Source organism: Schistocerca americana, chromosome 1, assembly GCF_021461395.2.
Source record: "Schistocerca americana isolate TAMUIC-IGC-003095 chromosome 1, iqSchAmer2.1, whole genome shotgun sequence".
NCBI classification, from domain to species: Eukaryota; Metazoa; Arthropoda; class Insecta; order Orthoptera; family Acrididae; genus Schistocerca; species Schistocerca americana.
This window is the reverse complement of record NC_060119.1, coordinates 1,114,429,770-1,114,457,696: the sequence shown is the minus strand read 5'-3', so window position 1 is coordinate 1,114,457,696 and position 27,927 is coordinate 1,114,429,770. Positions and strand designations below refer to the sequence as shown.

General features: G+C 41.9%; 1 protein-coding gene across 1 annotated transcript in view; it reads left to right on the top strand.

Moving 5' to 3' along the window:
- The window catches only part of LOC124618726 (dynactin subunit 4), a 52,153-nt gene extending 34,063 nt beyond the window's left edge, over nt 1–18,090 (top strand). The window contains exons 6-7 of the mRNA XM_047145372.1: nt 11,440–11,630; nt 16,820–18,090. Of these exons, the coding sequence (XP_047001328.1) occupies nt 11,440–11,630; nt 16,820–17,036 (408 nt within the window). The 3' untranslated portion in view covers nt 17,037–18,090. The remainder of the gene's footprint in view (nt 1–11,439; nt 11,631–16,819) is intronic.
- Nucleotides 18,091–27,927: the final 9,837 nt, after the last annotated feature.

Here is a 27,927-nt window from a genome sequence, read left to right as displayed (position 1 = left end):
AGAAGGTGTTGACATTCTGGAGGAATGCGGGTAGGGTGTCCTCATCCTCAATACAGATTATGAAAGTTGGAACCAGATGAGGGGTTTAGGATTCTAGGTGTTTAAGAAGAATTCCTCTAAATAGTCCATGAATAGGCTGGCATAAAATGGTACCATGTGGGAGCCGATAGCAGTACCCCAGATTTGTATGTAGGTAATGCCTTCAAAGGAGAAATAATTGTGTTGTTGTTGTGGTCTTCAGTCCTGAGACTGGTTTAATGCAGCTCTCCATGCCGCTCTATCCCATGCAAGCTTCATCATCTCCCAGTACCTACTGCAACCTACATCCTTCTGAATCTGCTTAGTGTATTCATCTCTTGGTCTCCCTCCACGATTTTTACCCTCCACGCTGCCCTCCAATACTAAATTTGTGATCCCTTGATGCCTCAGAACATGTCCTACCAACCGATCCCTTCTTCTGGTCAAGCTGTGCCACAAACTTCCCTTCTCCCCAATCCTATTCAATACTTCCTCATTAGTTATGTGATCTACCCATCTAATCTTCAGCATTCTTCTGTAGCACCACATTTCGAAAGCTTCTATTCTCTTCTTGTCCAAACTATTTATCGTCCATGTTTCACTTCCATACATGGCTACACTCCATACAAATACTTTCAGAAATTACTTCCTGACACTTAAATCTATACTCGATGTTAACAAATTTCTCTCTTCAGAAACGCTTTCCTTGCCATTGCCAGTCTACATTTTATACCCTCTCTACTTCGACCAGCATCAGTTATTTTGCTCCCCAAATAGCAAAACTCCTTTACTACTTTAAGTGTCTAATTTCCTAATCTAATTCCCTCAGCATCACCCGACTTAATTCGACTACATTCCATTATCCTCATTTTGCTTTTGTTGATGTTCATCTTATATCCTCCTTTCAAGGCGCTATCCATTCCATTCAACTGCTCTGTCTCTGACAGATTTACAATGTCATCGGGGAACCTCAAAGTTTTTATTTCTTCTCCATGGATTTTAATACCTACTCCGAATTTTTTTTTTTTTGTTTCCTTTACTGCTTGCTCAATATACAGATTGAATGACATCGGGGAGAGACTACAACCCTGTCTTACTCCCTTCCCAACAAATGCTTCCCTTTCATGTCCCTCGACTCATATAACTGCCATCTGGTTTCTGTACAAATTATAAACAGCCTTTCGCTCCCTGTATTTTACCCCTGCCACCCTTAGAATTTGAAATAGAATATTCCAGTCAACATTGTCAAAAGCTTTCTCTAAGTGTAGAAATGCTAGAAACGTAGGTTTGCCTTTCCTTAATCTTTCTTCTAAGATAAGTCGTAAAGTCAGTATTGCCTCACGTGTTCCAGTATTTCTATGGAATCCAAACTGATCTTCCCCGAGGTCGGCTTCTACCAGTTTTTCCATTCGTCTGTAAAGAATTCGTGTTAGTATTTTGCAGCTGTGGCTTATTAAACTGATTGTTCGGTAATTTTCACATCTGTCAACACCTGCTTTCTTTGGGATTGGAATTATTATATTCTTCTTAAAGTCTGAGGGTATTTCGCCTGTTTCATACATCTTGCTCACCAGATGGTAGAGTTTTGTCATGACTGGCTCTCCCAAGGCCGTCAGTAGTCCCAATGGAATGTTGTCTAATCCGGGGGCCTTGTTTCGACTCAGGTCTTTCAGTGCTCTGTCAAACTCTTCACGCAGTATCGTATCTCCCATTTCATCTTCATCTACATGCTCTCCCATTTCCATAATATTGTCCTCAAGTACATCACCGTTGTATAGACCCTCTATATACTCCTTCCACCTTTCTGCTTTCCCTTCTTTGCTTAGAACTGGGTTTCCATCTGAGCTCTTGATGTTCATACAAGTGGTTCTCTTATCTCCAAAGGTCTCTTTAATTTGCCTGTAGGCAGTATCTATCTTACCTCTAGTGAGATAAGCCTCTACATCTTTACATTTGTCCTCTAGCCATCCCTGCTTAGCAATTTTGCACTTCCCGCCGATCTCATTTTTGAGACGTTTGTATTCCTTTTTGCCTGCTGCATTTACTGCACTTTTATATTTTCTCCTTTCATCAATTAAATTCAATATTTCTTCTGTTACCCAAGGATTTCTACTAGCCCTCGTCTTTTTACCTACTTGATCCTCTGCTGCCTTCACCACTTCATCCCTCAAAGCTACCCATTCTTCTTCTACTGTATTGCTTGCCCCCATTCCTGTCAATTGTTCCCTAATGCTCTCCCTGAAACTCTGTACAACCTCTGGTTCTTTCAGTTTATCCAGGTCCCATTTCCTTAAGTTCCCACCTTTTTGCAGTTTCTTCAGTTTTAATCTACAGGTCATAACCAATAGATTGTGGTCAGAGTCCACATCTGCCCCTGGAAATGTCTTACAATTGAAAACCTGGTTCCTAAATCTCTGTCTTACCATTATATAATCTGATACCTTTTAGTATCTCCAGGGTTCTTCCATGTATACAACGAAATAATTGTGGGTGAGAATATAGTTCATCATGGCGACTGGGAAGGAGGTTGTTGGTTTGGAATATTTCAGGTGTTTGGAGAGGTAGTGTTCAATATCGGTAAGGCCATGTGCGTTAGCGATGTTAGTTTAAAGAGAGGTGGCATCAGTAGTGACGAGCAGGGTGTTGAGTGATAAAGGAACAGGAACCATGGAGAGTCAGTGGAGGAAATGATTGGTGTCTTTTTGTATAGGAGGATGGGTTGCAGGTAATAGACTGAAGATGTTGGTCTACGAGAGCAGAGATTCTCTCAGTGGGGGTTCAGTAACCAGCCACAATGGGGTGTCCTGGGTGATTGGGTTTATGGACTTTAGGAAGCATGTAGAAGGTAGGAGTGGAGGGAGTGTTAGGAGTGAGGAGAGAGATGGACCCTGGGCAGAGGTTCTGGGATGAGCCTAAGGATTTGAGGAGAGACTGGAGATCCTGCTGGATTTCTGGAATGGGGTCACTGTGGCAGGGTTTATAGGCAGATGAATCTGACACCTTGCAGAGTCCTTCTGTCAGGTAATCAACGGAATTAAAGATGACAGTGGTGAAGCCTTTGTCAGCAGTTGATTATAAGGTCAGGGTAAGTTTTTAGATCGTGAATTTTCTTTCTGTGGATGTAAAGTTGACTTACATGTTGAGAGATTTAGTGAATAATGGTGAAGCAAACGAGGTTAAGAAATTTAAGAAGCTAACAGGGTGATTTGGGGACAGTGGGAGTGGATCACAGTTGGATGGAGGAGTGAACTGAGTCACTTAAATATTTCCGATATACAAACTTTACAAATACAAACAAGGTATTTCAAGAAGCTTCCAGAAATTGTAAATACAAAATAACAAATAATTACTGGTGTCAGGTTTGAACCAGCGATATGCAGCATGCCCGACATCACACTAATGGCATTTGAGCTTCCAGCAATATTGAAACATGGTACACTCTTTTCAATGAACAATGGTTAGAATCTGAAATCAAACCTTAATTTGTTAGCTGGTTAAGAAAATTGTAATAATATTTTTTTAAAAAAACTTTTGGTTCGGCGAATATGAGATGTCAGACTGTAGTATCTCATTCTTAAAGACCACTCAGGGGCTCAACATTCATTTGCTGAGTACAGACTTGGCGACCCCAGGGTTCCTGAGCTGGGAACTGGTAAGCACCAGAAGTCCCCCGTCACTGTAAGCTCTGGGCATGCTTCGGCGACCATTGTGCAGTGCGGCGGTGCAACGTTGTGTGGCACAGGGAACAGGGATCTTGGCTTGACCGCCTGGTTCGCAAGGACGAAATAAACCACCTTAATGAAAACCTTCTTTCTGAGGTGTGCTGAGCACTGGATGAGGTGCATGGCTGTTGAGGTTAAACAGTCGTTAACGGGTAACCTCTGGGGAACCTGCCACACCTGAGTTATATAAGGCTTACTCAGGCATGCAGAGCTCTGTCTGAGTGGACCCTTATTTCCCTAGCTGCTTGTGCTAATGACAGAGATTCTCCAAAATTTTCTTTTGCTCCTCTCAGAGGAAAGGGCGGACCGCTGGTAGGTCTAATACCCAGTCAAACAAGAGGGCTCATGCGGCCAGTCCTGCTAATTCAGGACCTATTCAGAATGGTGATATTTCTAGTACCAGAACACATGCTGCTAGCCATAATGTGTTTTTCATCGTCAAGAGGAAAGAGGGTAGTTTGGAAAAGGCTTTACCGTTCTATATTTGAAAGGGCTTAGAGAAAATCTGTGGCACTTAAAAGTCAGCCACGTGCTTTCGAAATGGAATATTCTTAGTGTAAATTTCTACTTCCCAGCAAGCAGTTAACTTCCAAAAAGCTAGATGTCTTGGGGAGTGTGCTATAGAGACAGAACTGCAAAACACCTTGAACTACAGCAAAGGTGGTGTGAATTGTAGGGATCTCGTTGACATACCCAGAGAAGAACGGAAAAATAAGTGGGCCCAAGAAGGCATTGTTGATGTACTAACTATAATGAAAATGGTGGGTGGTGATATAGTGAAATGGCCTCTTTGGTACTTACTTTCAACAGAACAAAACTTCCAGAGCACGTCAAGGCAGGTGTCCTTCGTCCCGGCTGCGACCTTATTTCCCAAACCCAATGTGCTGTTTTGAGTGACAGCGCTACTGTCAGATGTAAGGGAGAAGCCACTTGTGGCAAATTTGGGAAGGCCACCCCATGAAGGAGTTGGTTGTTCGTCTCCTGTGAAGTGTGTCAACTGCTCCAGAGATCTCCCTCTCTAGGGCAGGGACTGCAGTGTCTTTCTTGAAGAAAGGAAGATACAGGAAATAAAAACAACTAAACATATTTCATATGGAGAGTCCGAAAAGATCTTTGCGGCTCCCAAAGTTTGCTGCCTCCTTTGTCTGCTATGCATCTGCTCTTAAACAACCAGTTCACAAGCCCGATGCTGCTATCCAGACGGACGTTGCTAGTGACAGCACTAGTACCTGCATTTGCCAGTGCACTTGAGCTGCTGCAGTTCCTAATAAGCCAACACTTCCTCCCAAAACATCAGACAATTTTGTTGTTGCTAACGTTGCAAAGCCCCCTACTAGACCAAAGGTTAAGTATGCTCCATCGTCCAGTAATGCCACTGCCACTGTCGTGGTTATGGCTCTGAAGACTATTCAGAGCAAGAATTCAAAGGCCAAACGTCCACCATCAATGGAGTCGGAAAGGAAACAGTCGGATGATGTCGAGGTTGTATTATCTGACATCTCCCTTGACTCTTGGGTAGAGCTAATACACCTTGATGTTGGACTGGGGCAATCATCTCGCCCCAAGACTGAGCCCCAACCATTACGGGCTCGCCTTTCAGGCGAAAAGACAGGGTGAAACTGCAACCCACGTGATAGATGGTTCCCATGTTACACTGGAACATTAATAGGTGCAGGACACGTTTGGAGGAACTGAAACTTCTCTGAATGCTCCCTGTGGGTGTGTTTATAGGAAACCCTTTTTAAAGCGACTGACACTCCTGTGTTATGATGGTATACCCTTCACCGCAAGGATGATCTGACTAGGGACAGAGCCAAGGGAGAGATTGCTGTGTTTGTCAATAGCACACGTCACTCCTTTGCTCGCCTCATGGCAGCTGAACTGCAAGCAGTTTCTGTCGAAATTCATTGGTGTCAGAGGATCACTGTTTGCTCACTGTATCTATCCCTGCAAGATGCTATAGACTCTGAGGCTCTCGCATATCTTGTGCAATAACTCCCGTGACCATTTCTCCTACTGGGAGACTTCATTATATTGTGGGGCTCGACCTCTGCTTGCCCTTTGGGTCAGGTTTTGGAGAGCCTCATGAAGTCTCATGAACTGTGCAGTACATCCTCAGCAGAGGTACACTCACTCATTTCTATACTGCTACTGGGTCATTCTCAGTCATCAACCTCTCTTTCTGCTCTTCAGCCATCACAGACTGTGCTCAGTGGGAGGCCGTTGCCGACCTTCATTCTGGCAGATTGGAGCAAACGGTTAACGGTCATCTGGTGTGATTGTTAGAGACCAGGCAGCTCCTTAGCTGCTCTCAGTGTGGTTTCTGGAGATTTTGGTCCACTGTCGACAACCTTACCCTGCTGGAGTCAGCTATTCAGCAGGCTTTCCTCTAAACATCGCTGGATTAGCATACTCTTTGATATCAGTAAGGTGTACGATACTGCTAGGAGACACTATTCTCACACAGCTGCATCAGTGGCGCTTTTGTGGCCACCTCCCCATGTTCATATGGTTCTTCTTGTCTCAGCTGTTTTTTTAGGACTTTAATAGGTGACTCATTGTCAGATCGTTTTGAGCAGGAGAATTTTGTTCCTCAGGACAGTGTTTTAAGTGTTGCCCTATTTGCTGTAGCCATAAACAGTTTCACATCTATGATAAGTAGTCTTGTACAGTGGTCAGTATCTGTGGACAATTTTGCTGTTTTCTGTGTTCCCTCCACTGTTGCAACAGCAAGCCATCAGTGGCAATTTACAGTGTGGAGGTTGGCGTAGTGGGCTGCAAAGATGGTCTTTCAGTTTCCTGCAGATAAGTGTGTATGTGTGCGTGTCATTCTCGTCATTTTTAATTTACCTGTCTTGCAAATAAGGGACACCATCGAACATTTTAGAGACTCAGTGAGGTTTCTGGACCGCGTTTTAGACTCCAAATTGTCAGGGTTGCCACACTTGAGATACCTGGAAGCCAGGACCCTCAAGGCACTGATCATCATCAAGTGCCTTTGCCACAGGTCTTGGGGAGTGGACAGGACGCATCTGCTCCAGTTTTATAGGGCTTTCGTGCGTTTGCAGCTGGACTATAGGTGCACAATGTATGGATCGGCGAGGCCTCTCTCTCTCTCTCTCTCTCTCTCTCTCTCTCTCTCTCTCTCTCTCTCTCTACCCTCCCCCTTCCCTCTCCTTTTTTGAAAGAAGAAAAAAAAAAAAGACGACGACGAAAAGATCATTGACGCTGTCCGCCATGAGGTGCTTCAGCTGGCCATGGGTGCTTATAGGACAAGTCCCATACCCAGTTTCAGTGCTGAGGCTGGGGAACTGCCACTCACCATCCAGTGGCAGTTCCTCATCATGTAGCAGGCATGTAAGTTCCTCACAGTTCCAACTTCACCTGTGTATGTACTGTTGCTCGTTCGCCTCTGGAACGCCTTTTGACCAACCATCCACAAACCAATGTTCCATTTGGCATCTGCGTGCAGCATGTGCTGGAGCCACTCGGTGTGGAGAATGTACGACCCCAAACCCAGGGTTTTAACAGTCTACCGCCTTGGTTACTGCAGAGGCCCAGTGCTATTTTAGATTTTGTGCAGTACAGGAGACCTTGCACTCCTGCTTCTGTTTTTCTGATATTTTATATAAGCACTGTAACTGTGTAGCTGGGTCTTCAGCAGGTGGCACTGTTGGTTGCTCTGTTATTTCCCCAGATTATGTCCTCAAGACCCAATTGTCTCAAGAATTTATTGTCTTTGATACAGAATTATACACAATCTTGCAGGCACCGAAGATGATTTGACATTCTTCCAGTGCTAAATTTCTTGTCTGTTCAGATCCACTGAGTGCTGTCCACTTCCTCCTCCAGCTACGACGACTGGGGAAAGAGGTGTCATTCTACTGGGTGCCAGGGTACATGAGTTTTGCAGGGAACGAAAGGGTGGATCTAGCAGCTAAGGAGGTGTCGTGATCCTCATTTATTTCAGTGTGCCATCCCTATGCAAGCTATCACCTCCCTGTTGTTGAGGTACAAAGTCCTGTGTCAACGGGAAGACTAGTGGCTGGAAATGACTGACGGTAAACTCTGTGTTGTAAAGCCCACAACTCGACAGTGGCATACCTCCTTCCAGCCATGTTGGTGGGACAAGGTCTTTCTTACTTGTGTTTGCATAGGCCACACCCTATGCCCCACACCCTATGATGCACGGATTCTTACTCCGGCAAGAGGACCCTCCAATGTGTGTTGTTTGTGGTGTGCAGATTATTGTGTGCCACATTTTGTTGGACTGTATTTCATTTTCTGACTAATGAGCCGTCTGCCCTCTTTTTTTTAAGTAACTTTCAAATGAATATGGCTCAGTTTTTTAAGTTTTGTGAACTGTCCAACATTTTTAACAAGATTTTAGGGAGATGTTTCTAATGTGTTAACAGCTCACCAAAGTTTTTTGTAAGTGGTCAGCTAGTCACATTTCCCTGTGCTTTCCTTTTAGCTCTTTTGTGTTTTGTTGTCTCTGTGAATACATGTATAGCTATTTTTCCTCTTTCTAATTTGTTTTAGTGCATGTGAGATTGAGTGATTGTGTGGTAATTTTGAGTGCATGAGTGTGCAACAATTTATCTCCACATTCATTTGTTTTTGTTTTGATAAGTGCAAGGGTGCGTGCACGTGCACACACACACACACACACACACACACACACACACACACACACACACCCCTCACCCCTCACCCCTCACCAATGCAACTTTCCAACAGATGACCACGTGGCAGCCAGACACAATGGTCTTGTGTGTGTGAGTTGCATTGCACGTGCACGTGTGTGTGTGTGTGTGTGTGTGTGTGTGTGTGTGTGTGTGTTTTGTCTCATTCAGAAAGAGGCTTCTTGGGCAAAAGCTTACTTGTTTAGCGGTATTTTTGTTGTGCCTGTCTGCGTCACAACAAAAGTTCATTTGAGTTTTCTTAAAGTTAAAGAGGATCAACCTTTCCTTAAAAACTTCTGTTGTGCGTCTACAAGTGTTCCAAGAGAAAATGTTGCTAGTAAAATAAAAATTGAACTCAGTCAATTCCAAGCAAATATTTGAATTGTGAACAAATGTGAGACAGTTTGTAATTCTAAAACCCTTCTTGACAATCAGTTGGGTCATTTTGAACAAGGCACAATGTTACAAAAGCCTAATCAATGTGACTTTTCAACATTATAAAAGGGAACTCAAAAAGGAAATTTTCATTGCCTCTTAATCAGAGAGGGAGAGACATTTAATCTGATGTTCCCAGACCATTCAATTGCTTGTAACATTAAATTGGGCACAGTTAAATGCAAATACATTATAGAGCATGGTCTTACTCCCTATTTTTGTGATGAACTTAAAAATAAACAGTGTTTGTCTGATAAACATGTCCTATGTATTGGTGAGTCATTAAACAAGATTATTCAGAGAGGTTAGATGTATATGTTTGTGAATTATTTTGATGTCGGTAGAAGGAGAGTTAAGTACAGGTAGTTTTAAAAGTGGGTGTTTAGTTGGAGCTACTTGCTGCATATGTCAGTAATGCAATTCGTAAAAGGCTAAGAATAAAAGTCAGAGTTAACGATTTTACTTGAGAATATAAATAACAGGCTCTCAGAAGAATGTTGGTTGGGCATGGCAGGATGTCAATGTGAGGGGAAACATTGGTACATCATTAGGTGCAGCAAGGCATTGACTGTGCAGGAACAATCATATAAAGTCACATTTCCCAATATGTGAGAGTGCTACTGGGCACTTTTGGAAGTGCCAACATGGAATGGGCAATGTGGCCTGCCATACAGTATAAAGGCAGATGCAGTAGCACACACCAGTGGGTTAACCTTGAACTGTCACGTGAGAGGGACCTTCACATAGATCAGGCCCAGGTCCTGGAGTTACAGAAGTTGCTCTGGCTCTGTGACTCATGTTATGTAGTCAGATTTGTGTATCTTTATCAAGGGGAACTTTACTGTTAGTACTATAGTGACAGTGGACCTCTGGTCATTCATTTACTTTGCTCAGATGAGCATTGGAGATTGTTACTGTTCAAATATTTTGCCGTTATTTGTACATTTGCTGATAGCTATCACCACGTTAGCTAAACAGGATGATGGAGCCTGACAGATAAAAATTTAAACAAAAATTGTGTTCCCTAGAAGGGACTAACAATATGTCTGTTAAAGAGTTGAGGGTCAGAGAATATTTATTTATTTAGTAGCGGGAAGCAAGGGAAACCAGAATCATAGTAAAAAAGTGAATCATGTATGATAAACTTAACTAATAAATGTGATATATACTTCAGTATATATCTGTAATCATGATCCCAAATGTGATTAAGAACAGTTCTTTGACTTCTGTTGTCAAGAAGTTATTGAAACACATAAGGATTAAAATTTATCTTAAAGCGAAACTTAAATTAAAAAAAAAAAAAAAAATATGCCTTTGCAGTAGGTAGCAGCCTTACAGCAAATTTTAAAAGATGTTAAATTTCGTTATCACTAGTTCTCAAAGTCTCAGTTATGGACAGTATGTAAAGTTAAGGAAAGGCAACCAGTCACCTACGTCTGACTGATGTGTGGTACATAGAAACACTCAGTGAAAAGGTTTATTTGCTCTAGTTTTTGAGCTCATGCTCTGTCAGTAGTGAAAGTGTGTACATTCACACACACACACAATGAGACTAACTGTTGATTATCAGTTATTGAGAGGAGTTGCTTGTAAGATGGAGGTAGAGAGGTAGTAGGGATGAACACACACACAAAGATGATGTCGCGAGGTAGTGTAGTGCTGGTCTTTGACAAATGATTCAGCGGCTGCTCAGTAAGATGAAAAGAGTTCAGTGGGTAGAGCATGTAAGAGAGAGATGAGGGAGGAATGAGGAGGAAGATGGACATGAAGGGGGAGAGGGAAGAGAAAAAGAAAGAGATTGAAAAAGGGGAGGAGAGAACAGGGAAGGAGTGGTGTGGACAGAGGAGAGGTGGTGGTTTAGGCCAGGCGGATTTTGGGAGCATAGGTTATGATGGGGAGACAGTTCTCACCTGTGTAGTTCTGAGAAACTAGTGCTAGAAGGGAGTTCCCAAATGGCAGCCATGATGCCGCACATTAATTAATTGCAGCATAGCTGATATTTAAAATGGCTGCTTTCACACGTGGTCCTGCCTTTTATAGGGTAGGAAATGTCTGTGACTGTCCTGAGGTACACTCACTCATTTCTGTACTGCTACTGAGTCATTCTCAGTGTATGGGACACCTCTGGCACCTAGGTTGACAACAAGGAAATGATAATGATGACAATTTAGTGCATTATTGGAATAGGGATGGACAGGAATATTGTGTACATTGGGTGGGCAGAAGAACACTACATTGGGTGATATGGCTATGATGTTCGGTAGGATATACCTCATCTCAGGGCACAACGAGAGGTAGTCGAAGCCCTGGTGTAGGATGTGGCTGAGGTTTTCAGGGCCAGGGTGACACTGGGTCATCAGAGGAATGCTGACTGGTGGCTGTTTAACAAGTTTATTGGTGTACTGACCATTTTCTCAACTCTTTTGCATTGTTCAGCAGTTGCAGATTTTGTTGTTCTTGAACATATTATGTGTGGAAAATATTGTATTTATAAATAACCAATGTGAAGTGGCAGTCTGTATGTGTTGTGCTAATAAAGCTATCCTGAGTACATTATGAATTACACTTGATTTTTACAGAAAGAGGTGACATTCTCACTGTCGTCATCACTGACACGACAGTTGTCGATGACAGAAGAGCCGAAACCTGTCCGTGTTAATCTCACTGGGGAAGTTGAACTGCCAACAAGCACTGTAATTCTGCCTCCAAGGGATGATGCAGCTGAATATGATGATTCCGGTGATACTCATAACTTCCAAGATGATCCCAAGTATGTTTTCAGGTGAAATCGCCTGTTTCATTTACATTATTGAGTAATAAATATTACTTGTTTGATAATATCTGAGTCAGTGTTTAAGGATGTAGTGTTGTTATCTGCTTTATACTATCTGTCGATTCACTACATCTCAAACCATTTACCAACAACTCCTTGAAATATTGTAGGTTGGCTGTTGAGGAATTCATTGTAGCAAGTTACAGGTGCTTCTTGGGACTTGAGACAATTGCCAAAGAGACTTTATTCTGTTTTTTGTAATACAGTTAAATCACATGAGACTGTAGCTGAATGGTAAGATAGGTTCAGAAATTTTTCAGATCTGATGCTGCTTAGGAAATGCTTGTCTTTTGGGCAGACTGTAGACAGATGGGTGGAAAAGCTCTTGTTGAAAAGCCTTCGGTGTCTCGGAGAAAACACTGGCTATAAAATTTGTGGCAGAAGAAATTGATGTCACTTGCAGAGCCACTAACTTATATTCTCAGCTTTGATTGCTATTGCATTTGTCATGTGAAGTACTGGGCCCCAGCTCATCCACAGTAACATATCAGTTGGATTTTATTTTACATATAATTTTTTTTCTTTTTTTCCAACAGTGCAGACGCTGCTGAGGAATTTGTTTTCTTTTGGCTTTTGTTCAAAAATGGAGCACCCTTCTTGCACAAAGCTGTCTCACACACAGTTCTCCTCATAAATTGTACTGTAGTAATTCAGGTTGAACACCTTTAATTACGCCTCATCCAGTACCATTATGTGCTCCTTATGTTTCCATCAGCGGTTGCCCCCAGAAACATTTAGCAGTTTAAAATCTTATTTTCCAAAGCTCTGTTGTAGCATAACATAACGTATCTGAAACATTTCGTCATCTCCTTCTCTCACCCTTGTACTCGGGCTTTTTTTTTTCTGCAAACATATAACCGTTATAGACAGTGTCATATGCAGTTGTTGATTTATGGAAGGCTCAGATAATTTAGATAACCGAAGAACATGAAATTACCAGAACAGCATTTCCAGAGCAGGTCAAAGTAAGGAAAAGGCAACCACTCCAATCGTGTTATACACACATAAAAAAAAGTTTTGCATCACATCGGTTCTGAGAGTTCCAGAACCTGTACAGAAAATTGGAACAGAGATCAACATAAACATCATGTTCGCCCTTTTTATTGCTCATGAAAACCACACCTTGCATGTTGTACCACCATACAGCAAGACATTCAAAGGTGGTGGTCCACATTGCTGTACGCACCAGTACCTCTAATACCCAGTAGCACATCCTCTTGCATTAATGCATGCCTGTATTCATCGTGGCATACTATCCACAAGTTCATCAAGGCCGTGTTAGTCCAGATTGTCCCACTACTCAAAGGCGATTCAGCGTAGATCCCTCAGAGTGGTTGGTGGATCACGTCATCCATAAACAGCCCTTTCCAATCTATCGCAGGCATGTTCAATAGGGTTCATGTCTGTAGAACATGCTGGCCACTCTAGTCGAGCGATGTCGTTATCCTGAAGGAAGTCATACACAAGATGTGCTTTACAGAGGCGCGAATTGCCCATGACAGCAGGGAACCTCCACCTTGCTGCACTTGTTGGATAGTGTGTCTAAGGCCCGGTTGCCTCCAAACACATCTCCAACAATTGTCTGGTTGAAGGCATATGCTACGCTCATCGTTGAAGAGAACGTGATGCCAATCCTGAGCAGTCTATTTGGCATGTTGTTGGGCCCATCTGTACCGTGCTGCATGGTGTTGTGGTTGCAAAGACGGACCTTGCCATGGATGTCAGGAGTTAATTTGCGCATCATGCAGCCTATTGCGCACAGTTTGAGTTGTAACACAACATCCTGTGGCTGAATGAAAAGCATTATTTAACATTGTGGCTTTGCTGTCAGGGTTCGTCCGAACAATAATCCTTAGGTAGCGGTCATCCACTGCAGTAGTAGCCCTTGGGCAGCCTGAGTGAGGCATGTGGTCGACAGTTCCTGTCTTTCTGTATCTCCTGCACGTCTGATCATCATCACTTTGGTTCATTCCGGGAAGTCTGGACACTTCCCTTGTTGTGAGCCCATCCTGGCGGGTGCAATTGAACCGTGGTATTGACCATCTAGGCATGGTTGAACTAGAGATAACACATGCTTTGTACCTCCTTCCTGGTGAAATGACTGGAACTGGTTGGCTGTCAGATCCCCTCCGTCTAATAGGCACTGCTCAGGCGTGGTTGTTTACATCTTTGGGTGGGTTTAGTGATATCTCTGAACAGTCAAAAGGTCTGTGTCTGTGATACAGTATCCACAGTCAACATCTGTCTTCCCGAGTTCTCGGAACCAGGGTGCTGCAAAACTATTTTTTATGTGTGTGTGTGTGTGTGTGTGTGTGTGTGTGTGTGTGTGTGTGTGGGTGGGTGGGTGGGTGGGTGGGCGGGTGGGTGGGTGGGTGTGAGTGAGCTAACCCTTGTTGTCTTAGAATGTGCCTTATCATCATATGACCCCTTCCTGGCTCCAGTTGTACCACAAATTTCTTGTCTTCCCAATTCTGTTCAGTACTTCCTCATTAGTTAGCATTTTTTGTAGCACCACATTTCAAGAGTTTCTATTTGTATTCTCTTCTTGTCAAAACTGTTTATCATCCGTGTTTCATTTCCATACGTACTTACACTCCATGTAAGTAGCTTCAAAAAATACTTGCTTACATTTAAGTCTATACTAGATGTTAACAATTTCTCTTCTTCAGAAACGCTTTGCTTGCCATTGCCAGTCTACATTTTATATCCTCTCTGCTTTGGCCATCCTTAGTTATTTTGCTACCCAAATAAGACAACTCCTGTACTACTTTGTGTCTTGTCTCCTAATCTAATGCCCTCAGCATCACCTGATTTAATTCGACTACATTCCATTATCCTTGTTTTGCTTTTGTTAATGTTCATGTTACATCCACCTTTCAAGACATCGTCGATTCCTTTCAAATGCTCTTCCAAGTTCTTTGCTGTCTGTGACAGAATTACAGTGTCAATGGCAAACCTCAAAGTTTTAGTTTCTTACCCATAAATTTTAATTCTCTTTCCAAATTTCTTTTTTGTTCCCTACACATCTTGATCAGTGTACAGACTGTATAACATCGGGGATAGGCTACAACCCTGCCTTATCAACCATTGCTTCCCTTTCTTGTGCCTCGACTCTTATAACAACTGTCTGGCTTCTGTACAAGTTGTAGATAGCCTTTTGCTCCTTGTATTTTACCCCTGCTACCTTCAGAATTTCAAAGAGAGAATTCCAGTCAACATTATGAAAAGCTTTCTCTAAGTCAACAAATGCTATAAAAGTAGGTTTGCTTTTCCTTAATATATCTTTTAAGATAAGTTGTAAGATCAATATTGTTTCTTGTGTCCCTACATTTCTCCTAAATCCAAACTGATCATCCCTGAGGTCAGCATCTACCAGTTTTTCCATTCTTTTGTAAAGAATTCATGTTAGTATTTTGCAACCATGAAATTTTTAACTGGTAGTTTGGTAATTTGCACACCTGTCGGCACCTGTCTTTATTTGGAACTGTAATTCTTTAAGTTTGAAGTTATTTTGCCTATCACAAACATCTTGCACACCAGACGAAAGAGTTTTGTCGTGGCTATGTGATGAAATGTCGTCTACTCCAACAACCCTGTTTCGACTTATGTTTCAGTGCTCTGTAAAATTCTTCTCGCAGTATCATATCTCCCATCTCATTTTCATCTACGTCCTCTTCCATTTCTGTAATATTGTCTTCAGGTTGTTCTTCCTTGTATAGACACTATATACACTTCTTCCACCTTTCTGCTTTCGCACCTTTGTTTAGGACTGGTTTTCTATCAGAGCTCTTGATATTTACAGAACTGCTTCTCTTTTCTCCAAAGACCTCTTTAATTTTCCTGTAGGTGGTATCTATCTTTCCACTTACATTTGTCCTCTAGCTATTCCTGTTTAGCCATTTTGCACTTCCTGTCAATCTCATTTTTTAGATGTTTGTATTCCCTTTTGACTTCTTCATATGCTGCATTTTTATATTTCCTCCTTTCATCGGTTGAATAAATACTGGCATACATAACACATTCAATCACATTAATGTAATTACTTTAGTGGAATCACAACAGGTTGCTTACTCTCATCCTGGGTTTTGAGTAACATGCCCATGTGACTAGTGCCCAAGAGGACAAACATATTGTTTGTTACTTCATGCAGGACTGTACACCTGTGCCACATTCCTTGAATCAGGAAATGGGCTTGTTTGCAGCAAGACAAGAATCCACTCAGACAGAGTTATGACATCTGGAGCACCACAGAGTGTCAGCACCGTGATAAGTGTTGTGGCTTCCCCTGACATAGTAGCAGAGAGAGGCACAATAACAGTGGTGTACTGAATGTCAACACTCGACATAGGAGTAACACCACACCATCTTTTCAGTTGGTTCTGTGTACATCACGTTGAATATATTCACATGTGGAGGCTCCGAGGAGAACGAATATTCCCAGATAGCATTTGCCATCACCATATAGGACCAGCACCTGGTGTGCCAGTATGATTTGCCATTGGGTACAGCACACATTTATCTCTGGTTCACATAGCTGGTAATTTGGAGAGCAGTTCATATATTTCTGGTGTATTAAGGCCAGTAGCTGGGCCTTATCTTAGAGGTCTCCATGACATTATCTTTCAACAAGATAACACAATACTGCAAGTGACCCATGCTGTCCTGACTACCTTATACAGAGGATGTTCAACTGTTACCTTGGCCAGCAAGTTTCAGATCCCTCACCAATAGAAATCATATCATCATGTGCTCTTAAGAGACTGGTACGTCCTGACTAGCCAGCCACTATAATTGTGTAACAATGGCTTAGTGTTGATGCAGAATGGAGTGGCACTGCTGTATGTCATCCCAACTGAGTCTGACTCAATGCCCAGCCAAGTGAGAGCTGTTTCCCTCTACTCCCCCAAATCACACATAAATTATTCTTGCTACTATACCATATAAGTACAATAAATAAAATTCCATTATTTCTGTTTTGCAATTTCAATGGCTAGCAGTGTGCAATGTTCGTAAACTTCATGACCTGTATTGTACATCTGCTATATCCTGTTACATTTTAGATTTACTCTTGTATGATATAAAAGTGTCAATTCAGTTGGGTTACAGAAGTAATTTTGTTGTTACAGAGTTGTTGTATGGAGAAAGGCAAACAAAGCAGCAGTGAAGCTAGTAGTCATCCCCACAGAGGAGAGCAAAACTCATGATGGAGAGGTGGTTGTCGGTTTTCTGATGCAGTATACATATGTTAATACTATGGCAACTCTTGAACAAAAGGAACCACAGAAAGTTACTCTCAAAGTAAAAATATATGTTACATTAGGTAAAACTGCTATTTCTGAATAAGATAATTATAAAAGGTGCTTAACTGGTATGGGGTTATGGGTGTTGCAATGCTGCGAATGAAGTATAAGACGCTGGTCTCTATCTGTATTTATTGTGCAACTTTTTGTTAATTTATTAATCATATACAGTTGTTAATTTGACTGAGCTTTATGCAACACAGTGTAACATGCGAAATGAATATAAAAGATCTAAAATGAATAATGGAGTGACTGTACTTGCCAGTCTTAACAAAATTATTTCTAAGCTAGCAAGTATACAATAGGGTGCCTACTGGTTCGGTATTTATGCTTCCTTGTGTCAAAAGGAAAATTCATTTTTAGAAAACTGCAAAATTGTGAGGAAACATGAGGCAAAATTCTAAGTACTGCCAATAGACTCATTTAAAAGTCGGGACAAATCTAAACTAGTTCTTGAGACTGTTGGTTTCGTCCTTAGGACAGAAAGATGGTTAGGTTGGGAAGGAAGTGCATTTCACTTGGACCCACCTGTTCCAGGGACTATGAGAGACAAAAATAAGGGAAGGTAACAGAGAGAGTAGGCACTCGAAGGTCGTGCATTGGTAACCACAGTGCCACCTCAGTCCAGATAAGATGAGGTAAAACAAGTAGTGCAATTAAGAACAAAGAAGAAAATGGAAAATTCAGGGAAACTATTTGCTACTTTTAAAAGTCCCAATTGGCAGTTCTTGGCTTATGTTTGTTTGGAAGCTGTGACTCAGTTATAAGATATCTATCATTCATTTGTATGTACCAGTTGGTTTCATTATATTCTCAATGCTTTGGTAAATGCAACCAGATTGCTTTTCATTTTTGATTTTATGCTCAGCCCATACAAACATAGTATTAAAGTATTAACTGACATTTATATAGGAAACTTATATTTTGTTTAACATAATGTATTGATGCAGTCAGAATCAGCATTACTGCCTTGAACTTTGTAATTCTATGTAATCAATACGAATCTGCTTGATGTGATCACATTCAGCCTTTCAGCATTGTGCTTGTACTGAATATTTATTGTGCAATACAAAATATAACATTTTTTTGCAAACTTACCTTCCGGTAGTTACAGATGTTTATTTAACAGTGTTGTGAAAATGATTTTCAGCCTGATATTAGAATGTTATCATGGCTGACCTGATACCGCTGAAGGTAGTGTAATCATTAAATTCTTGGCGTACGTGAATGTGACAGTGAAGGTATATGTGAACAAATATCTCCTTCGGTAACAACAATTTTGTACCCTTATGCAGTAAGACAATTTGGATTCCATGGCACAGTACTCAGATTCATAGCAGTTCCCACGGAAATTCTATTCTTACTTAAGCATTCATGCCTCTACAAACATGAAACAAATTATTATAATAAAACAGTAACTCTTCAGACTTTTGCAGATTTTTCAGTTCCAGCAGAACAGCTAGATGTACTGGAATATTTTCGAATTTGCCTCAACACATTCAAACAATGAATTGGTGTTATTGACGAGAAACAGATTTCAGTAGCCAACATTATGTCTGCACCTGTACATAAACATTTCCCAACTTCTTACATGCAACATCATACTCTACATAGGCATGTTTACAGTCTTTGTTAGTGGCTGTTGTGGAGGAGGGATCAGTGTGTGAAGTTTAAATACAGTGGTCACTGTAGTCAACGCTTTTCAAGCATTACATCCATATGGAACTACGAGACAACATGTCGTCATGCAAACATCAAGAAGAAAGTTAGAATACAACTACAGATTAGTGCCTGTCCTCAGAAACTGTCCTTTGTCATCAATATACAATCTGCTAGATGTGATCACATTCAGTCTTTCAACATTGTGTTCGTACTGAATATTTGTCTTATTGTGCAATAAAAAAATATAATATTTTTTGCAAGCTTACCTCCTTTTAGTTGTATGGTAGGAGGAAATGAAATTAAACTTCAGTTGTTTCACATTTGTAGAGGTTATTTCATTGGTTACAAAATCAAGTCAAATTTACAAAGAACTTGGTAATATGAGCCCACCTATCAGTAAGACATTGCACCCCCATCTGGTGTGGATGCATGCACTGATTCGGTTGAGAAGCCTGTCCTAGTGCCTTTGTATCATCTCCTGAACCAAGTTGGTTGACAGATGCTGAAACTAAAGCCCCTGTCACCAAGGATGGCGCTTCCGTGCATAGAGGCGAAGCGTGGGGGTGATGAAACTGCCCATGCGCGGCAGCAAAGAGCGGGCAATCAAAGTCCACGCTGCCGAACTGTATTGCTGCGGATAACGGTCTGGCTTGTTTGCCTATGGTACATTGTAATATACATTCAAATCTATGAGGGCAATAACAAATATTAAAACCAATTTCGATCAGTTATCATGAGAGAAATATTAATTCACTTCCACTGCTCCAAAGATTTACTTTGCGTGACGTCAGGAGGCGAGAACAACTGACACGCTTTGTGAAGATGTGAAGTACAATTTTTCTCATAATGACAGTAAAACTGCTTGCAATAATTACAATTTATAGCATTTTGGACTGCATTATAAGTAAAAATTTAATACAAAACAAAATTAACTTCAAGCACAAACCAAAATCATTATATCTGCTTGACAACTGCTTCTGCTCAGTAAAGACCAGCATAAAAATTGTCAGTAAGTCATCATATTTGTCGTTGTTAATGGGCTTTGTGAGTGTAAACTAACACATTCGATATTACAGTGAGAGATTGCATTTATAATTTATTGAACAAGCAAACAATTAACCATCATCTGCGAATAATTCCAGGTAATCTGACTGACAACATCAAAAACCACCGATATCTCGACAAGTAACGGTTACTGTCATTTTAGGGCCTTATCCAGATTGTGCCTTAAAAATGACAGAGGTGTACAAAATGGTGGGAGAAGCTTAACTTCTCCTTGGGCAATATGTTGAACATTATAGTCTTCATAATTAAAAGGATACAAAGTCGTAATCAAAAAGGTGAGGAAGTTCTCATTATTATATATGCAACTGATATGGTGACAAACATTGTTTAAACCATGAGTCTTTGAAACTAAGAAACATTATTACTTTGTTCGAAGGTCTACATCGTAATACCATCATCACTTCTATTTGAGTCTGTTTCTGAACAATCTGATTTTAAATTTACGATGATAGGTTCCAGACTTATATCCATCATCACTTCCCTGTCAAATTCGTCTTTCTGAAGCTTTTCAGCATGCCACACAGACTGTACCCGTGCTACAGTTGGGATGTTGTCTGTTGCGTCATTGTCTATTGTCTCATGCACAAACGATTCACTGTATGTTATCTTGAATGTTTTGTTTTTTTCTCCCACATAGCCTTAACACCCTTTGCCCAAATCAATTCCATGGGGCTACAATGACAGTGACATGTGGGTAAATGCAAAACTGTGTGATCCCAGTCACGTGCAAGGAAGTAAAGTTTGTACGTTCTGTCACGTGACTTGTACAGTATAAATTAACGAGCTGCAGGAGATCGGCACAAGTCTGGTTTATACGGTGCTTAATATTTTTATTTTTAAACCAGGGAAAAATATCCGCTTTTATGGTGTTTGTATTTGATGTTTTCCCTATATTAGTTGAATTATAATGCAATGAGCGACTTCGAAGCAAGGCATGGCAAGAAGTGTGAATCACGTCATGAAACTGAGAGCATTCATTACTGAATGGTAATCACTGCTGTTTTTCTTGCACGTGAAATAAAACCAGAAGCTGAGTCAGCATGCAGAATAATTATCCAAGAACCTATCCCTATGAGAACTTTAAAACCGCCAGTTTAGTCATTTTCCAGCAGATCATCTTGGAATGATTCTAATTGATCCATGTTTCATCAAGGTAATACACTGTTGAACTACCTCCTCCTCTTTTATCGTGAATATTTGTATGGGATATAGTTCATGCTGCTCGTAGGTCACTTCTTTGAACTAAAAACTCTCTTCTTAACATATCTGGAATAAACTTCTTTTAAAATTCTTTACTTTGACAAAGCGCTTACCATTGAAGCCTGCATAACTGTAGAACATTTTTGTTACGTTGGGCATTCATCATTCATTAGGAGCACTTTAAAACATTATTGTTAAAACTATCCATTTATGTTACAGGTTCCTTGAGATTTTGATGCTTTCCTGGTGACATGAAACCAACTGTTTCTACAGTTCCTACAACTCTGACACGTCCCTTTACAATTCTCTTTACAGTTCTCTTGCTGACACCAAATGGTTCTGGAGTCCGTCCTTGTGTTTTCCAATGTCAACATTAGGAGACCTGCTTTTAAATTCACATTTGAAAAAGTTATAAATGCTGTAAATAATCCGCCTCACCTGCTTGTGAAGCACTTCACATTTATTGCCATCACCTGACTTTTTTTTTAATCGCTCTTAAACATTTCCAAGATACATATTCACAGCTATACTGCTGCAAGAAAAAAAGGGAAACGAAAAAATTTATAGTTGAATGAATAATTTGGTTGTTGTGAAGTGCAGCAACAGTGCAGCATGTAGGAGCGAGATTCTCGCTCTCTAGCTATAACACTCTGCTTCTTGGACACCAGTGGCTGGGGGGGGGGGGGGGGGGGGGGGATGCGCCGAACGGTGGAAAATTAAGCCGCCTTCTTAGATGACGTGAACAATAGTCTATATCCTGGTAAGTGGCACTGAGATGGCGTTGTCCGAGCTGGTCACACACATTCTATCAGGAGCAGTTCTTGGGATCCTGCTGGCCATGGGAACACCTCAACATCATGCAGACAGTTCATAAAGATGTGTGCCATGTGTGAGCAGGCATTGTCCTGTTGGAAAATAGCATCACCATACAGTCACATGAGAGGTAACACATGAGGAGGCAGAATGTCTGTGACATACCATTGTGGTGTTGCTAGTTCCCTCAGCCAGGATCAGCTGTGACCTGAAGTCATACCCAGTGACTGCCCATAGCATGACACCAGCAGTAACACTGCTATGCCTCTCCAAACATTTTGAAGGATGGGACATCTCCCTAGATATCCGCCACACTGAATTGTCATAGTTATCTGGGTAATGCAGAACAATGATTCATCTCTGAACACAATGTGATACCATTCACCAGTAGTCCATGGTTCCCAGTCATGGTACCACTATAAGGTCAACTGTTTGCATTGTGGTGTTAACAGCAGCCAATGTAGGGGACGATAATTCCTAGGCTGGCTGCTATTAGGTCTCCATCAATGGTGCAGGATGAAACAGAATGTTCCAGGGAGTACATTACTTGTTCTAGGGTGGCAGTCATATATGTGAATTGGTTGTGATGTGCTTCATGCACAATAAGGTAATTCTCCCTTGTGATGGCCAAGCATGAATCTTGACAACGTGTATGCCTGCTCTCACATTATCGTGCAGTCCACCATCGGACCACTGTTACATCTGAATACCCCTCAAATTTGGATATTGCACAATTCGACTAGCTGGCCAAATGGACACACACACAATGAGGCTCTTTCAAACTCTGAGTTGCTGATAATATTGTCTCTCATGAGCATGCAGCATCTCCATGTTCTTTGCAGTGCTCACTCAATATCTGACGTTGTACACGCCACTTATATACCCTATCAGACCTGGTAACAACACTAAACAAGAAAACACTAATTCATCATAGTGAATGTTTTACCTATCACAGAGAATTGCAACCATAATCATTTACAAACCCACTGATGATGTATACATGTATGAAGTTACATTGATATCCAACCCTGTCTCCATCTGTGGTGTCTGGGGCTAGAATAAACCCGCGACCCTTCCTTACCTGTCATAAGAGGCGATTCAGAAGAGTCTTTATTTGGTCGCATTTTTATCTTGATATTTTGACTATACTTTGGACTTCCAAAGGTTTTCTCTTTTTTTAATGCCTTTTTCCCCCTTACATTTTTTGCCTTACTTTGGTGCATTAACTCTGCTGTGCACTGCTATCTTTGGCACCTACCAATCAAGTGTATCTATCCCTGAACCCGAAATCCAGTGCACTAGCCAGTCTGTTGTGGGTTTGTCACGTACCCTCTCAGTGGTAGCCCTCTGCAACGCAGGGATCGCACTGCCAATGCCTGAGCCGTGACCTCCGCATGTCAGCCGAGAAGTAGCTGCCTATAGACTGTGAGATACCAGGACTGCACAATGGCTACTGTGACAGGTGGCCATTGCCGTGGCAGGGTGGTGCCCACGGGGAGAGGCTCTGATCGGAGTAAGCGGCATAGGGGCGGATGATCTGCAATGAAACGGATTAAACTTAATGGTGGCCTTGCCAACAAGCCTGTCTCAACAGTCAGCAACAGTGATTTTAATGCAGAGGTTTACAATCCTACAGAATTTCCACCTTCGAACAAGTCTCAAGATGAGAGCCAGATAAGTAGAAATGGAAGTTCAAAGTTTTCCGAGTTTGTCAAACTGACGGCGAATCTTTTCCTACAACGAAGTCACTGTTTCTCGTTGAAAATATTGAAGATCGGTTTTGGGAGGTTGCAGCAATAGAAAAGATGAGAAGTGGATCTTTGCCGATTGAAACATTGCACACCAACCAGCCACAGGTATAAAGATAGGAGATATACGTCACAATTTATCGTCATAAAAAACTCAATAGAACTCAAGGTGTTATCTTCTGTCAAGCTACAAGCTGATGATGAGCTGCACTCTAATCTGGTGTGACGTGGAGTCCATTTTGTTCACTGCATCCACAAGGGATGCAAAGATAATAGAGTGGATACTGAAGCTTTTATCCTGGCCTTTGACAGCAACATTTTGCCTTAGAAGGTCATGGTTTATAGATGTGATGTCAGGCCTTATTTCCTCCCCCGATGAGATGTTTCACGTGCCTGGGTTCAGACTCAGGTCCTCCTGCTGGTCTAATGAGGCTGTCTGTCAGGCATGTGGAAGAGCAGCCTAGTGACCAAACCCCCTCAATGTGGCAACTGTCTGGAATCGCACCCTCCTCGTACACCCATTGCAGTGTTTGAGAGAGAAGTCAAGTCAAGAGAATAAAACACTTGACCGCCTATCTTACAAGGTGTAAAGAAAAAGTTCAAAAGAATTCATCTGACTCATACAGTCTCAAATTGTGTGACTGTTGTGTCACAGTCCACACCTCATGAAAGGACAAGGTCTCACAAGACACCTCCTGGCCCTGGTCACATTCCAGAGCCTGTCCCACAGTTGGGGAAGGAAATGTCAGCTCCCATGCCCCCTACCTATGTAGCACCAATAGTTCCCAGACCATTGGTGTGGCCAGAGATGCCTAGTCACCCTTTGGTGTCATCAGGGACAAGGATACCTGTCAAGGTGCCCTCCTCTCAAAATAAGCAAAAAGATAAGGTTCTCGCTCCCCACCCCCGCAAATGTCGAGCCTATGCACCTTGTATATGTATCACATAATCAGTTGGACTGCAACCTGGTAGCAAAGTAATCGCACCCATCTTTTCCATTTGCCACTTTCTTGGACCTGACTGGAACACTCCTTCAATGGAACTGCAATGGCTGCCACCATCTGACAACTCCGTCATTTACTGGCTACTTTATTCCGTAATTGGCATAGCACTTCTGCAGACACGGTTTACGACAGCATATCTTACTGCTCTGGAAAACTACAAACCCTTCTGTACCAATTGCATTCACGTCAAGAGTGCTCTGATATTTTCAGTGAGAAGTTGCACTTACCAATACACTAGAGGCTGTGGTTGTTAGTGTCTATCTACCCCCAGACAGATCTTTCCATTATCACGAGCTGCTACGAGTTAGTGCGACAGCTCCCTGCCCCCTTCCTCTTATCCTCTTATATGGGGGGGGAGAGGGGGGGGGGGGGGAATTTAATGCCCATGATCCTCTGTCTTCCGTGGGGCATCAACACTATGTTCCACTGAGGCCGAGTACTAGAACACCTCCTTTCAGAATTGGACATGTGACTTCTAAACAATGGAGCTGCGACACATTTCAGTACAACCCACGGAATATACTCAACTATTGATCTCACAGTTTGCATCCTGAGTATCTTACCCCTGATTCAGTGATGCGTCCACTGCAATCTTTGTGACAATGACCATTTTCCTATTGCTCTCTTTCTCTCCACTTTCAGACATCTGGAATGTTGATCGCTTTGGAAAGCTGACTGGCAGGCTTTCTTCTCCACAGCCACTTCTGCAGCCAGTTGTGTGACAGATATTGACAAAGCGGTACAAGATACTGTTATTCATGCTGCAGCAGCAAAGATCCCCTGCTCCAGCTTTCCCGATGACAACCGGTGCCATGGTGGTCTGAACATTTAGCCCCAGCTGTCAGGGAATGCCGCAGGGTGCTTTAATGGCACAAGTGCCATCCTTCAATGGATAATTTAATAGCATTCAAGAGACATTGGGTGAAAGTGTGGTTTTAATAAAGAAAAGGAAGCAGGAGTGTTGGAAACAATATTTATCACCTATGCAATCCCACATGCCATTGTCCCAAGTATGGACTAAATCCTGCCACATTTGCGGCCATCCACTACCCACAGTGGTTCCTGGGATCCTTGTCAATGGTAACATCTGCACTGGTCCCATGGTACTTGCCGACTGTTTTGCAGATCACTTTGCTGAAGTGTCCAAGCGCCACTTTCTATCCTTCCATGCATTACTTGCCTATCAATCATCTTCGCAGAATGGCGAGATATGGCCCCCTAGACCAACAAAATCACAACCAAATGCTCAAACATCTTCATCCTGACACCATGAAATATATCCTAGGGCTTTTTAATCGTATTTGGTGGGAATGAGAATTTCCCTCTCAGTGACAGGAAGGCATTACCATTCTGGCCCTGAAACTAGGAAAGGACACACATATTCTAAATATCGGCCAATCTCTCTGACAAGTGGGCTGTGTAAGCTATTCGAACAAGTGCTCAACCGTCATCTTTATTGGTGCCTTGAAGCCGGAGGGCATATGTCATGATTCCGAAGTGGCTTTTGGGCTTTCCGCTCTACCACAGATCACCTAGTTCATATGGAATCTGCAGTGCGCGATGCTTTCACACATCGCTATCATCTGATTGCTGTGTTCTTTGATCTACAGAAGGCATACGGTAACACCTGATGACATCACGTCCTGTCTACACTGCATAAGTGGGGTTTCTGGAGCAGTTAACCCATTTTTATCCAATATTTCACGTCTCGGCAACTTTTTCAGACCAGAATCGGTTTTACTGTCAGCAACCAGTATGTACAGGAAACTGAAGTAGCTCAGAGCAGGGTGTATACGACCCGGGAGATCTGGGAATTTTTTCATCCGGGAGAAAACCGGAAAAAACCCGGGAATTTCTTAGAATTCCGAGAATTTTTCGTTGTTTTAGTTTTCAGTTACATTTTTGTAATTATGACTGGTAAGAATCGATACTCTAACAAAGGATATAACTGCAACCCGCTACAGCAGAATAATACTGCAACAATAAAACGTGAACGACAAAAAAAAAGAAAACATAAATTGCAAAGGAAATGTGCCATATACAACAACAAAACACAGTGCTGATACAAGCGTTTGCCAACAACAAATTGCCTCCGATGAGCGTGACGTCACAACTGTTTACGTTAGATTCGTTTTAGCAGTTACGAGCGGGTTCATACGCATGCGCAGTTGAGTGGCGTATGAGTAGTATCTTCTCCCGTTTCTGGCTACAGAAATGTGGCTGTTGGCTGTGTAAGCAGTCGCAGCAAGTAGCTAGATGCAACCGGGAAAAATTTTACTGCCGCGCCTAAGCTGCCAGATTCACGCATGCGCAGCGGCCACGAATCTATGAGGGAGGGGGGCAGGGGCGCCAAATTCATATTCTTGAGGAGAAAAACACCTTGTTTCACAAAGCGCCTAGCACCCAGTGCACTTTGGTCTATCGATTACTCATATGATTTTGATGCGCATCTCTGTTGGTTTTTGAACACACTCTACAAAGCTGATTTCTGAATGAATAATAAGCTGCTCGGGGTAGCCGTGCGGTCTCAGGCAACTTGTAACGGTTCGCGCGGCTGCCCCCATCAGAGGTTCGAATCCTCCTTTGGGCATGAGTGTATGTGTTGTCCTTAGCGTAAGTTAGATTAGGTAGCGCGGAAGCCTAGGGACCAGTTTGCGAATGATCAGCGGTGTTATAATTACTAGGGAAATCCATAGATTCACACTACCAGAGTGGAAATAAACGACTAACAGGAATAACAGGTAAAGATTACGTATTATCTTCTCGGTGTATCCCGGAAAATGAAATTTTGTCAGAAAATTTTTGGCCAGATCGCTACACTAGTAAGGGCCAGTTGTACAGTCCACGGCTAGCAGCCGCATAAGTTTTATTCTGGAAGTAGCGCGGAAAATGGTTTGTACGAACATAAGAACGCCTAACCGGAGAATAATCAGGGATAACTAAACCGGTGATTCTGGTAGGGTTAGTGAAGTTACCTGGCGAATAAATTTTGACAAAGGCAGGAATAGTTCCAGAATTACGCAGGACAAGATTGTTTGTTAGAACGAGGAAGGACAAGCAACGTGGACATCACACAAATTAGGGATGAATATGAAGATTCCAAATTTATATAAAAATCTCGTACTACCACTTTTCGATCTCATAATCGAGAAACTGGAGCGTATTAATGAAATGTGAAACTATTTTCTAACATAAAGCTTTTTGCTTGTGGTAGGCCTAATAGGCATTTTATGCTGGTCTTCGTGAGTTATATTCTGTCATGTTTTAAAAGTGACCATTTGTGCCAAAACAGTCTCGTTTATTTGATGTGTGTTACAATTTCTGCAGTGTTAGAAAGGTTTATTTTGTTTTATCTAACAGTAACAAAATAGACGTAATGAGATCGAGAAACCACACCAGTCTTGGGTACTATTTGGATTAACAGCTTACGCAGTATTAGACA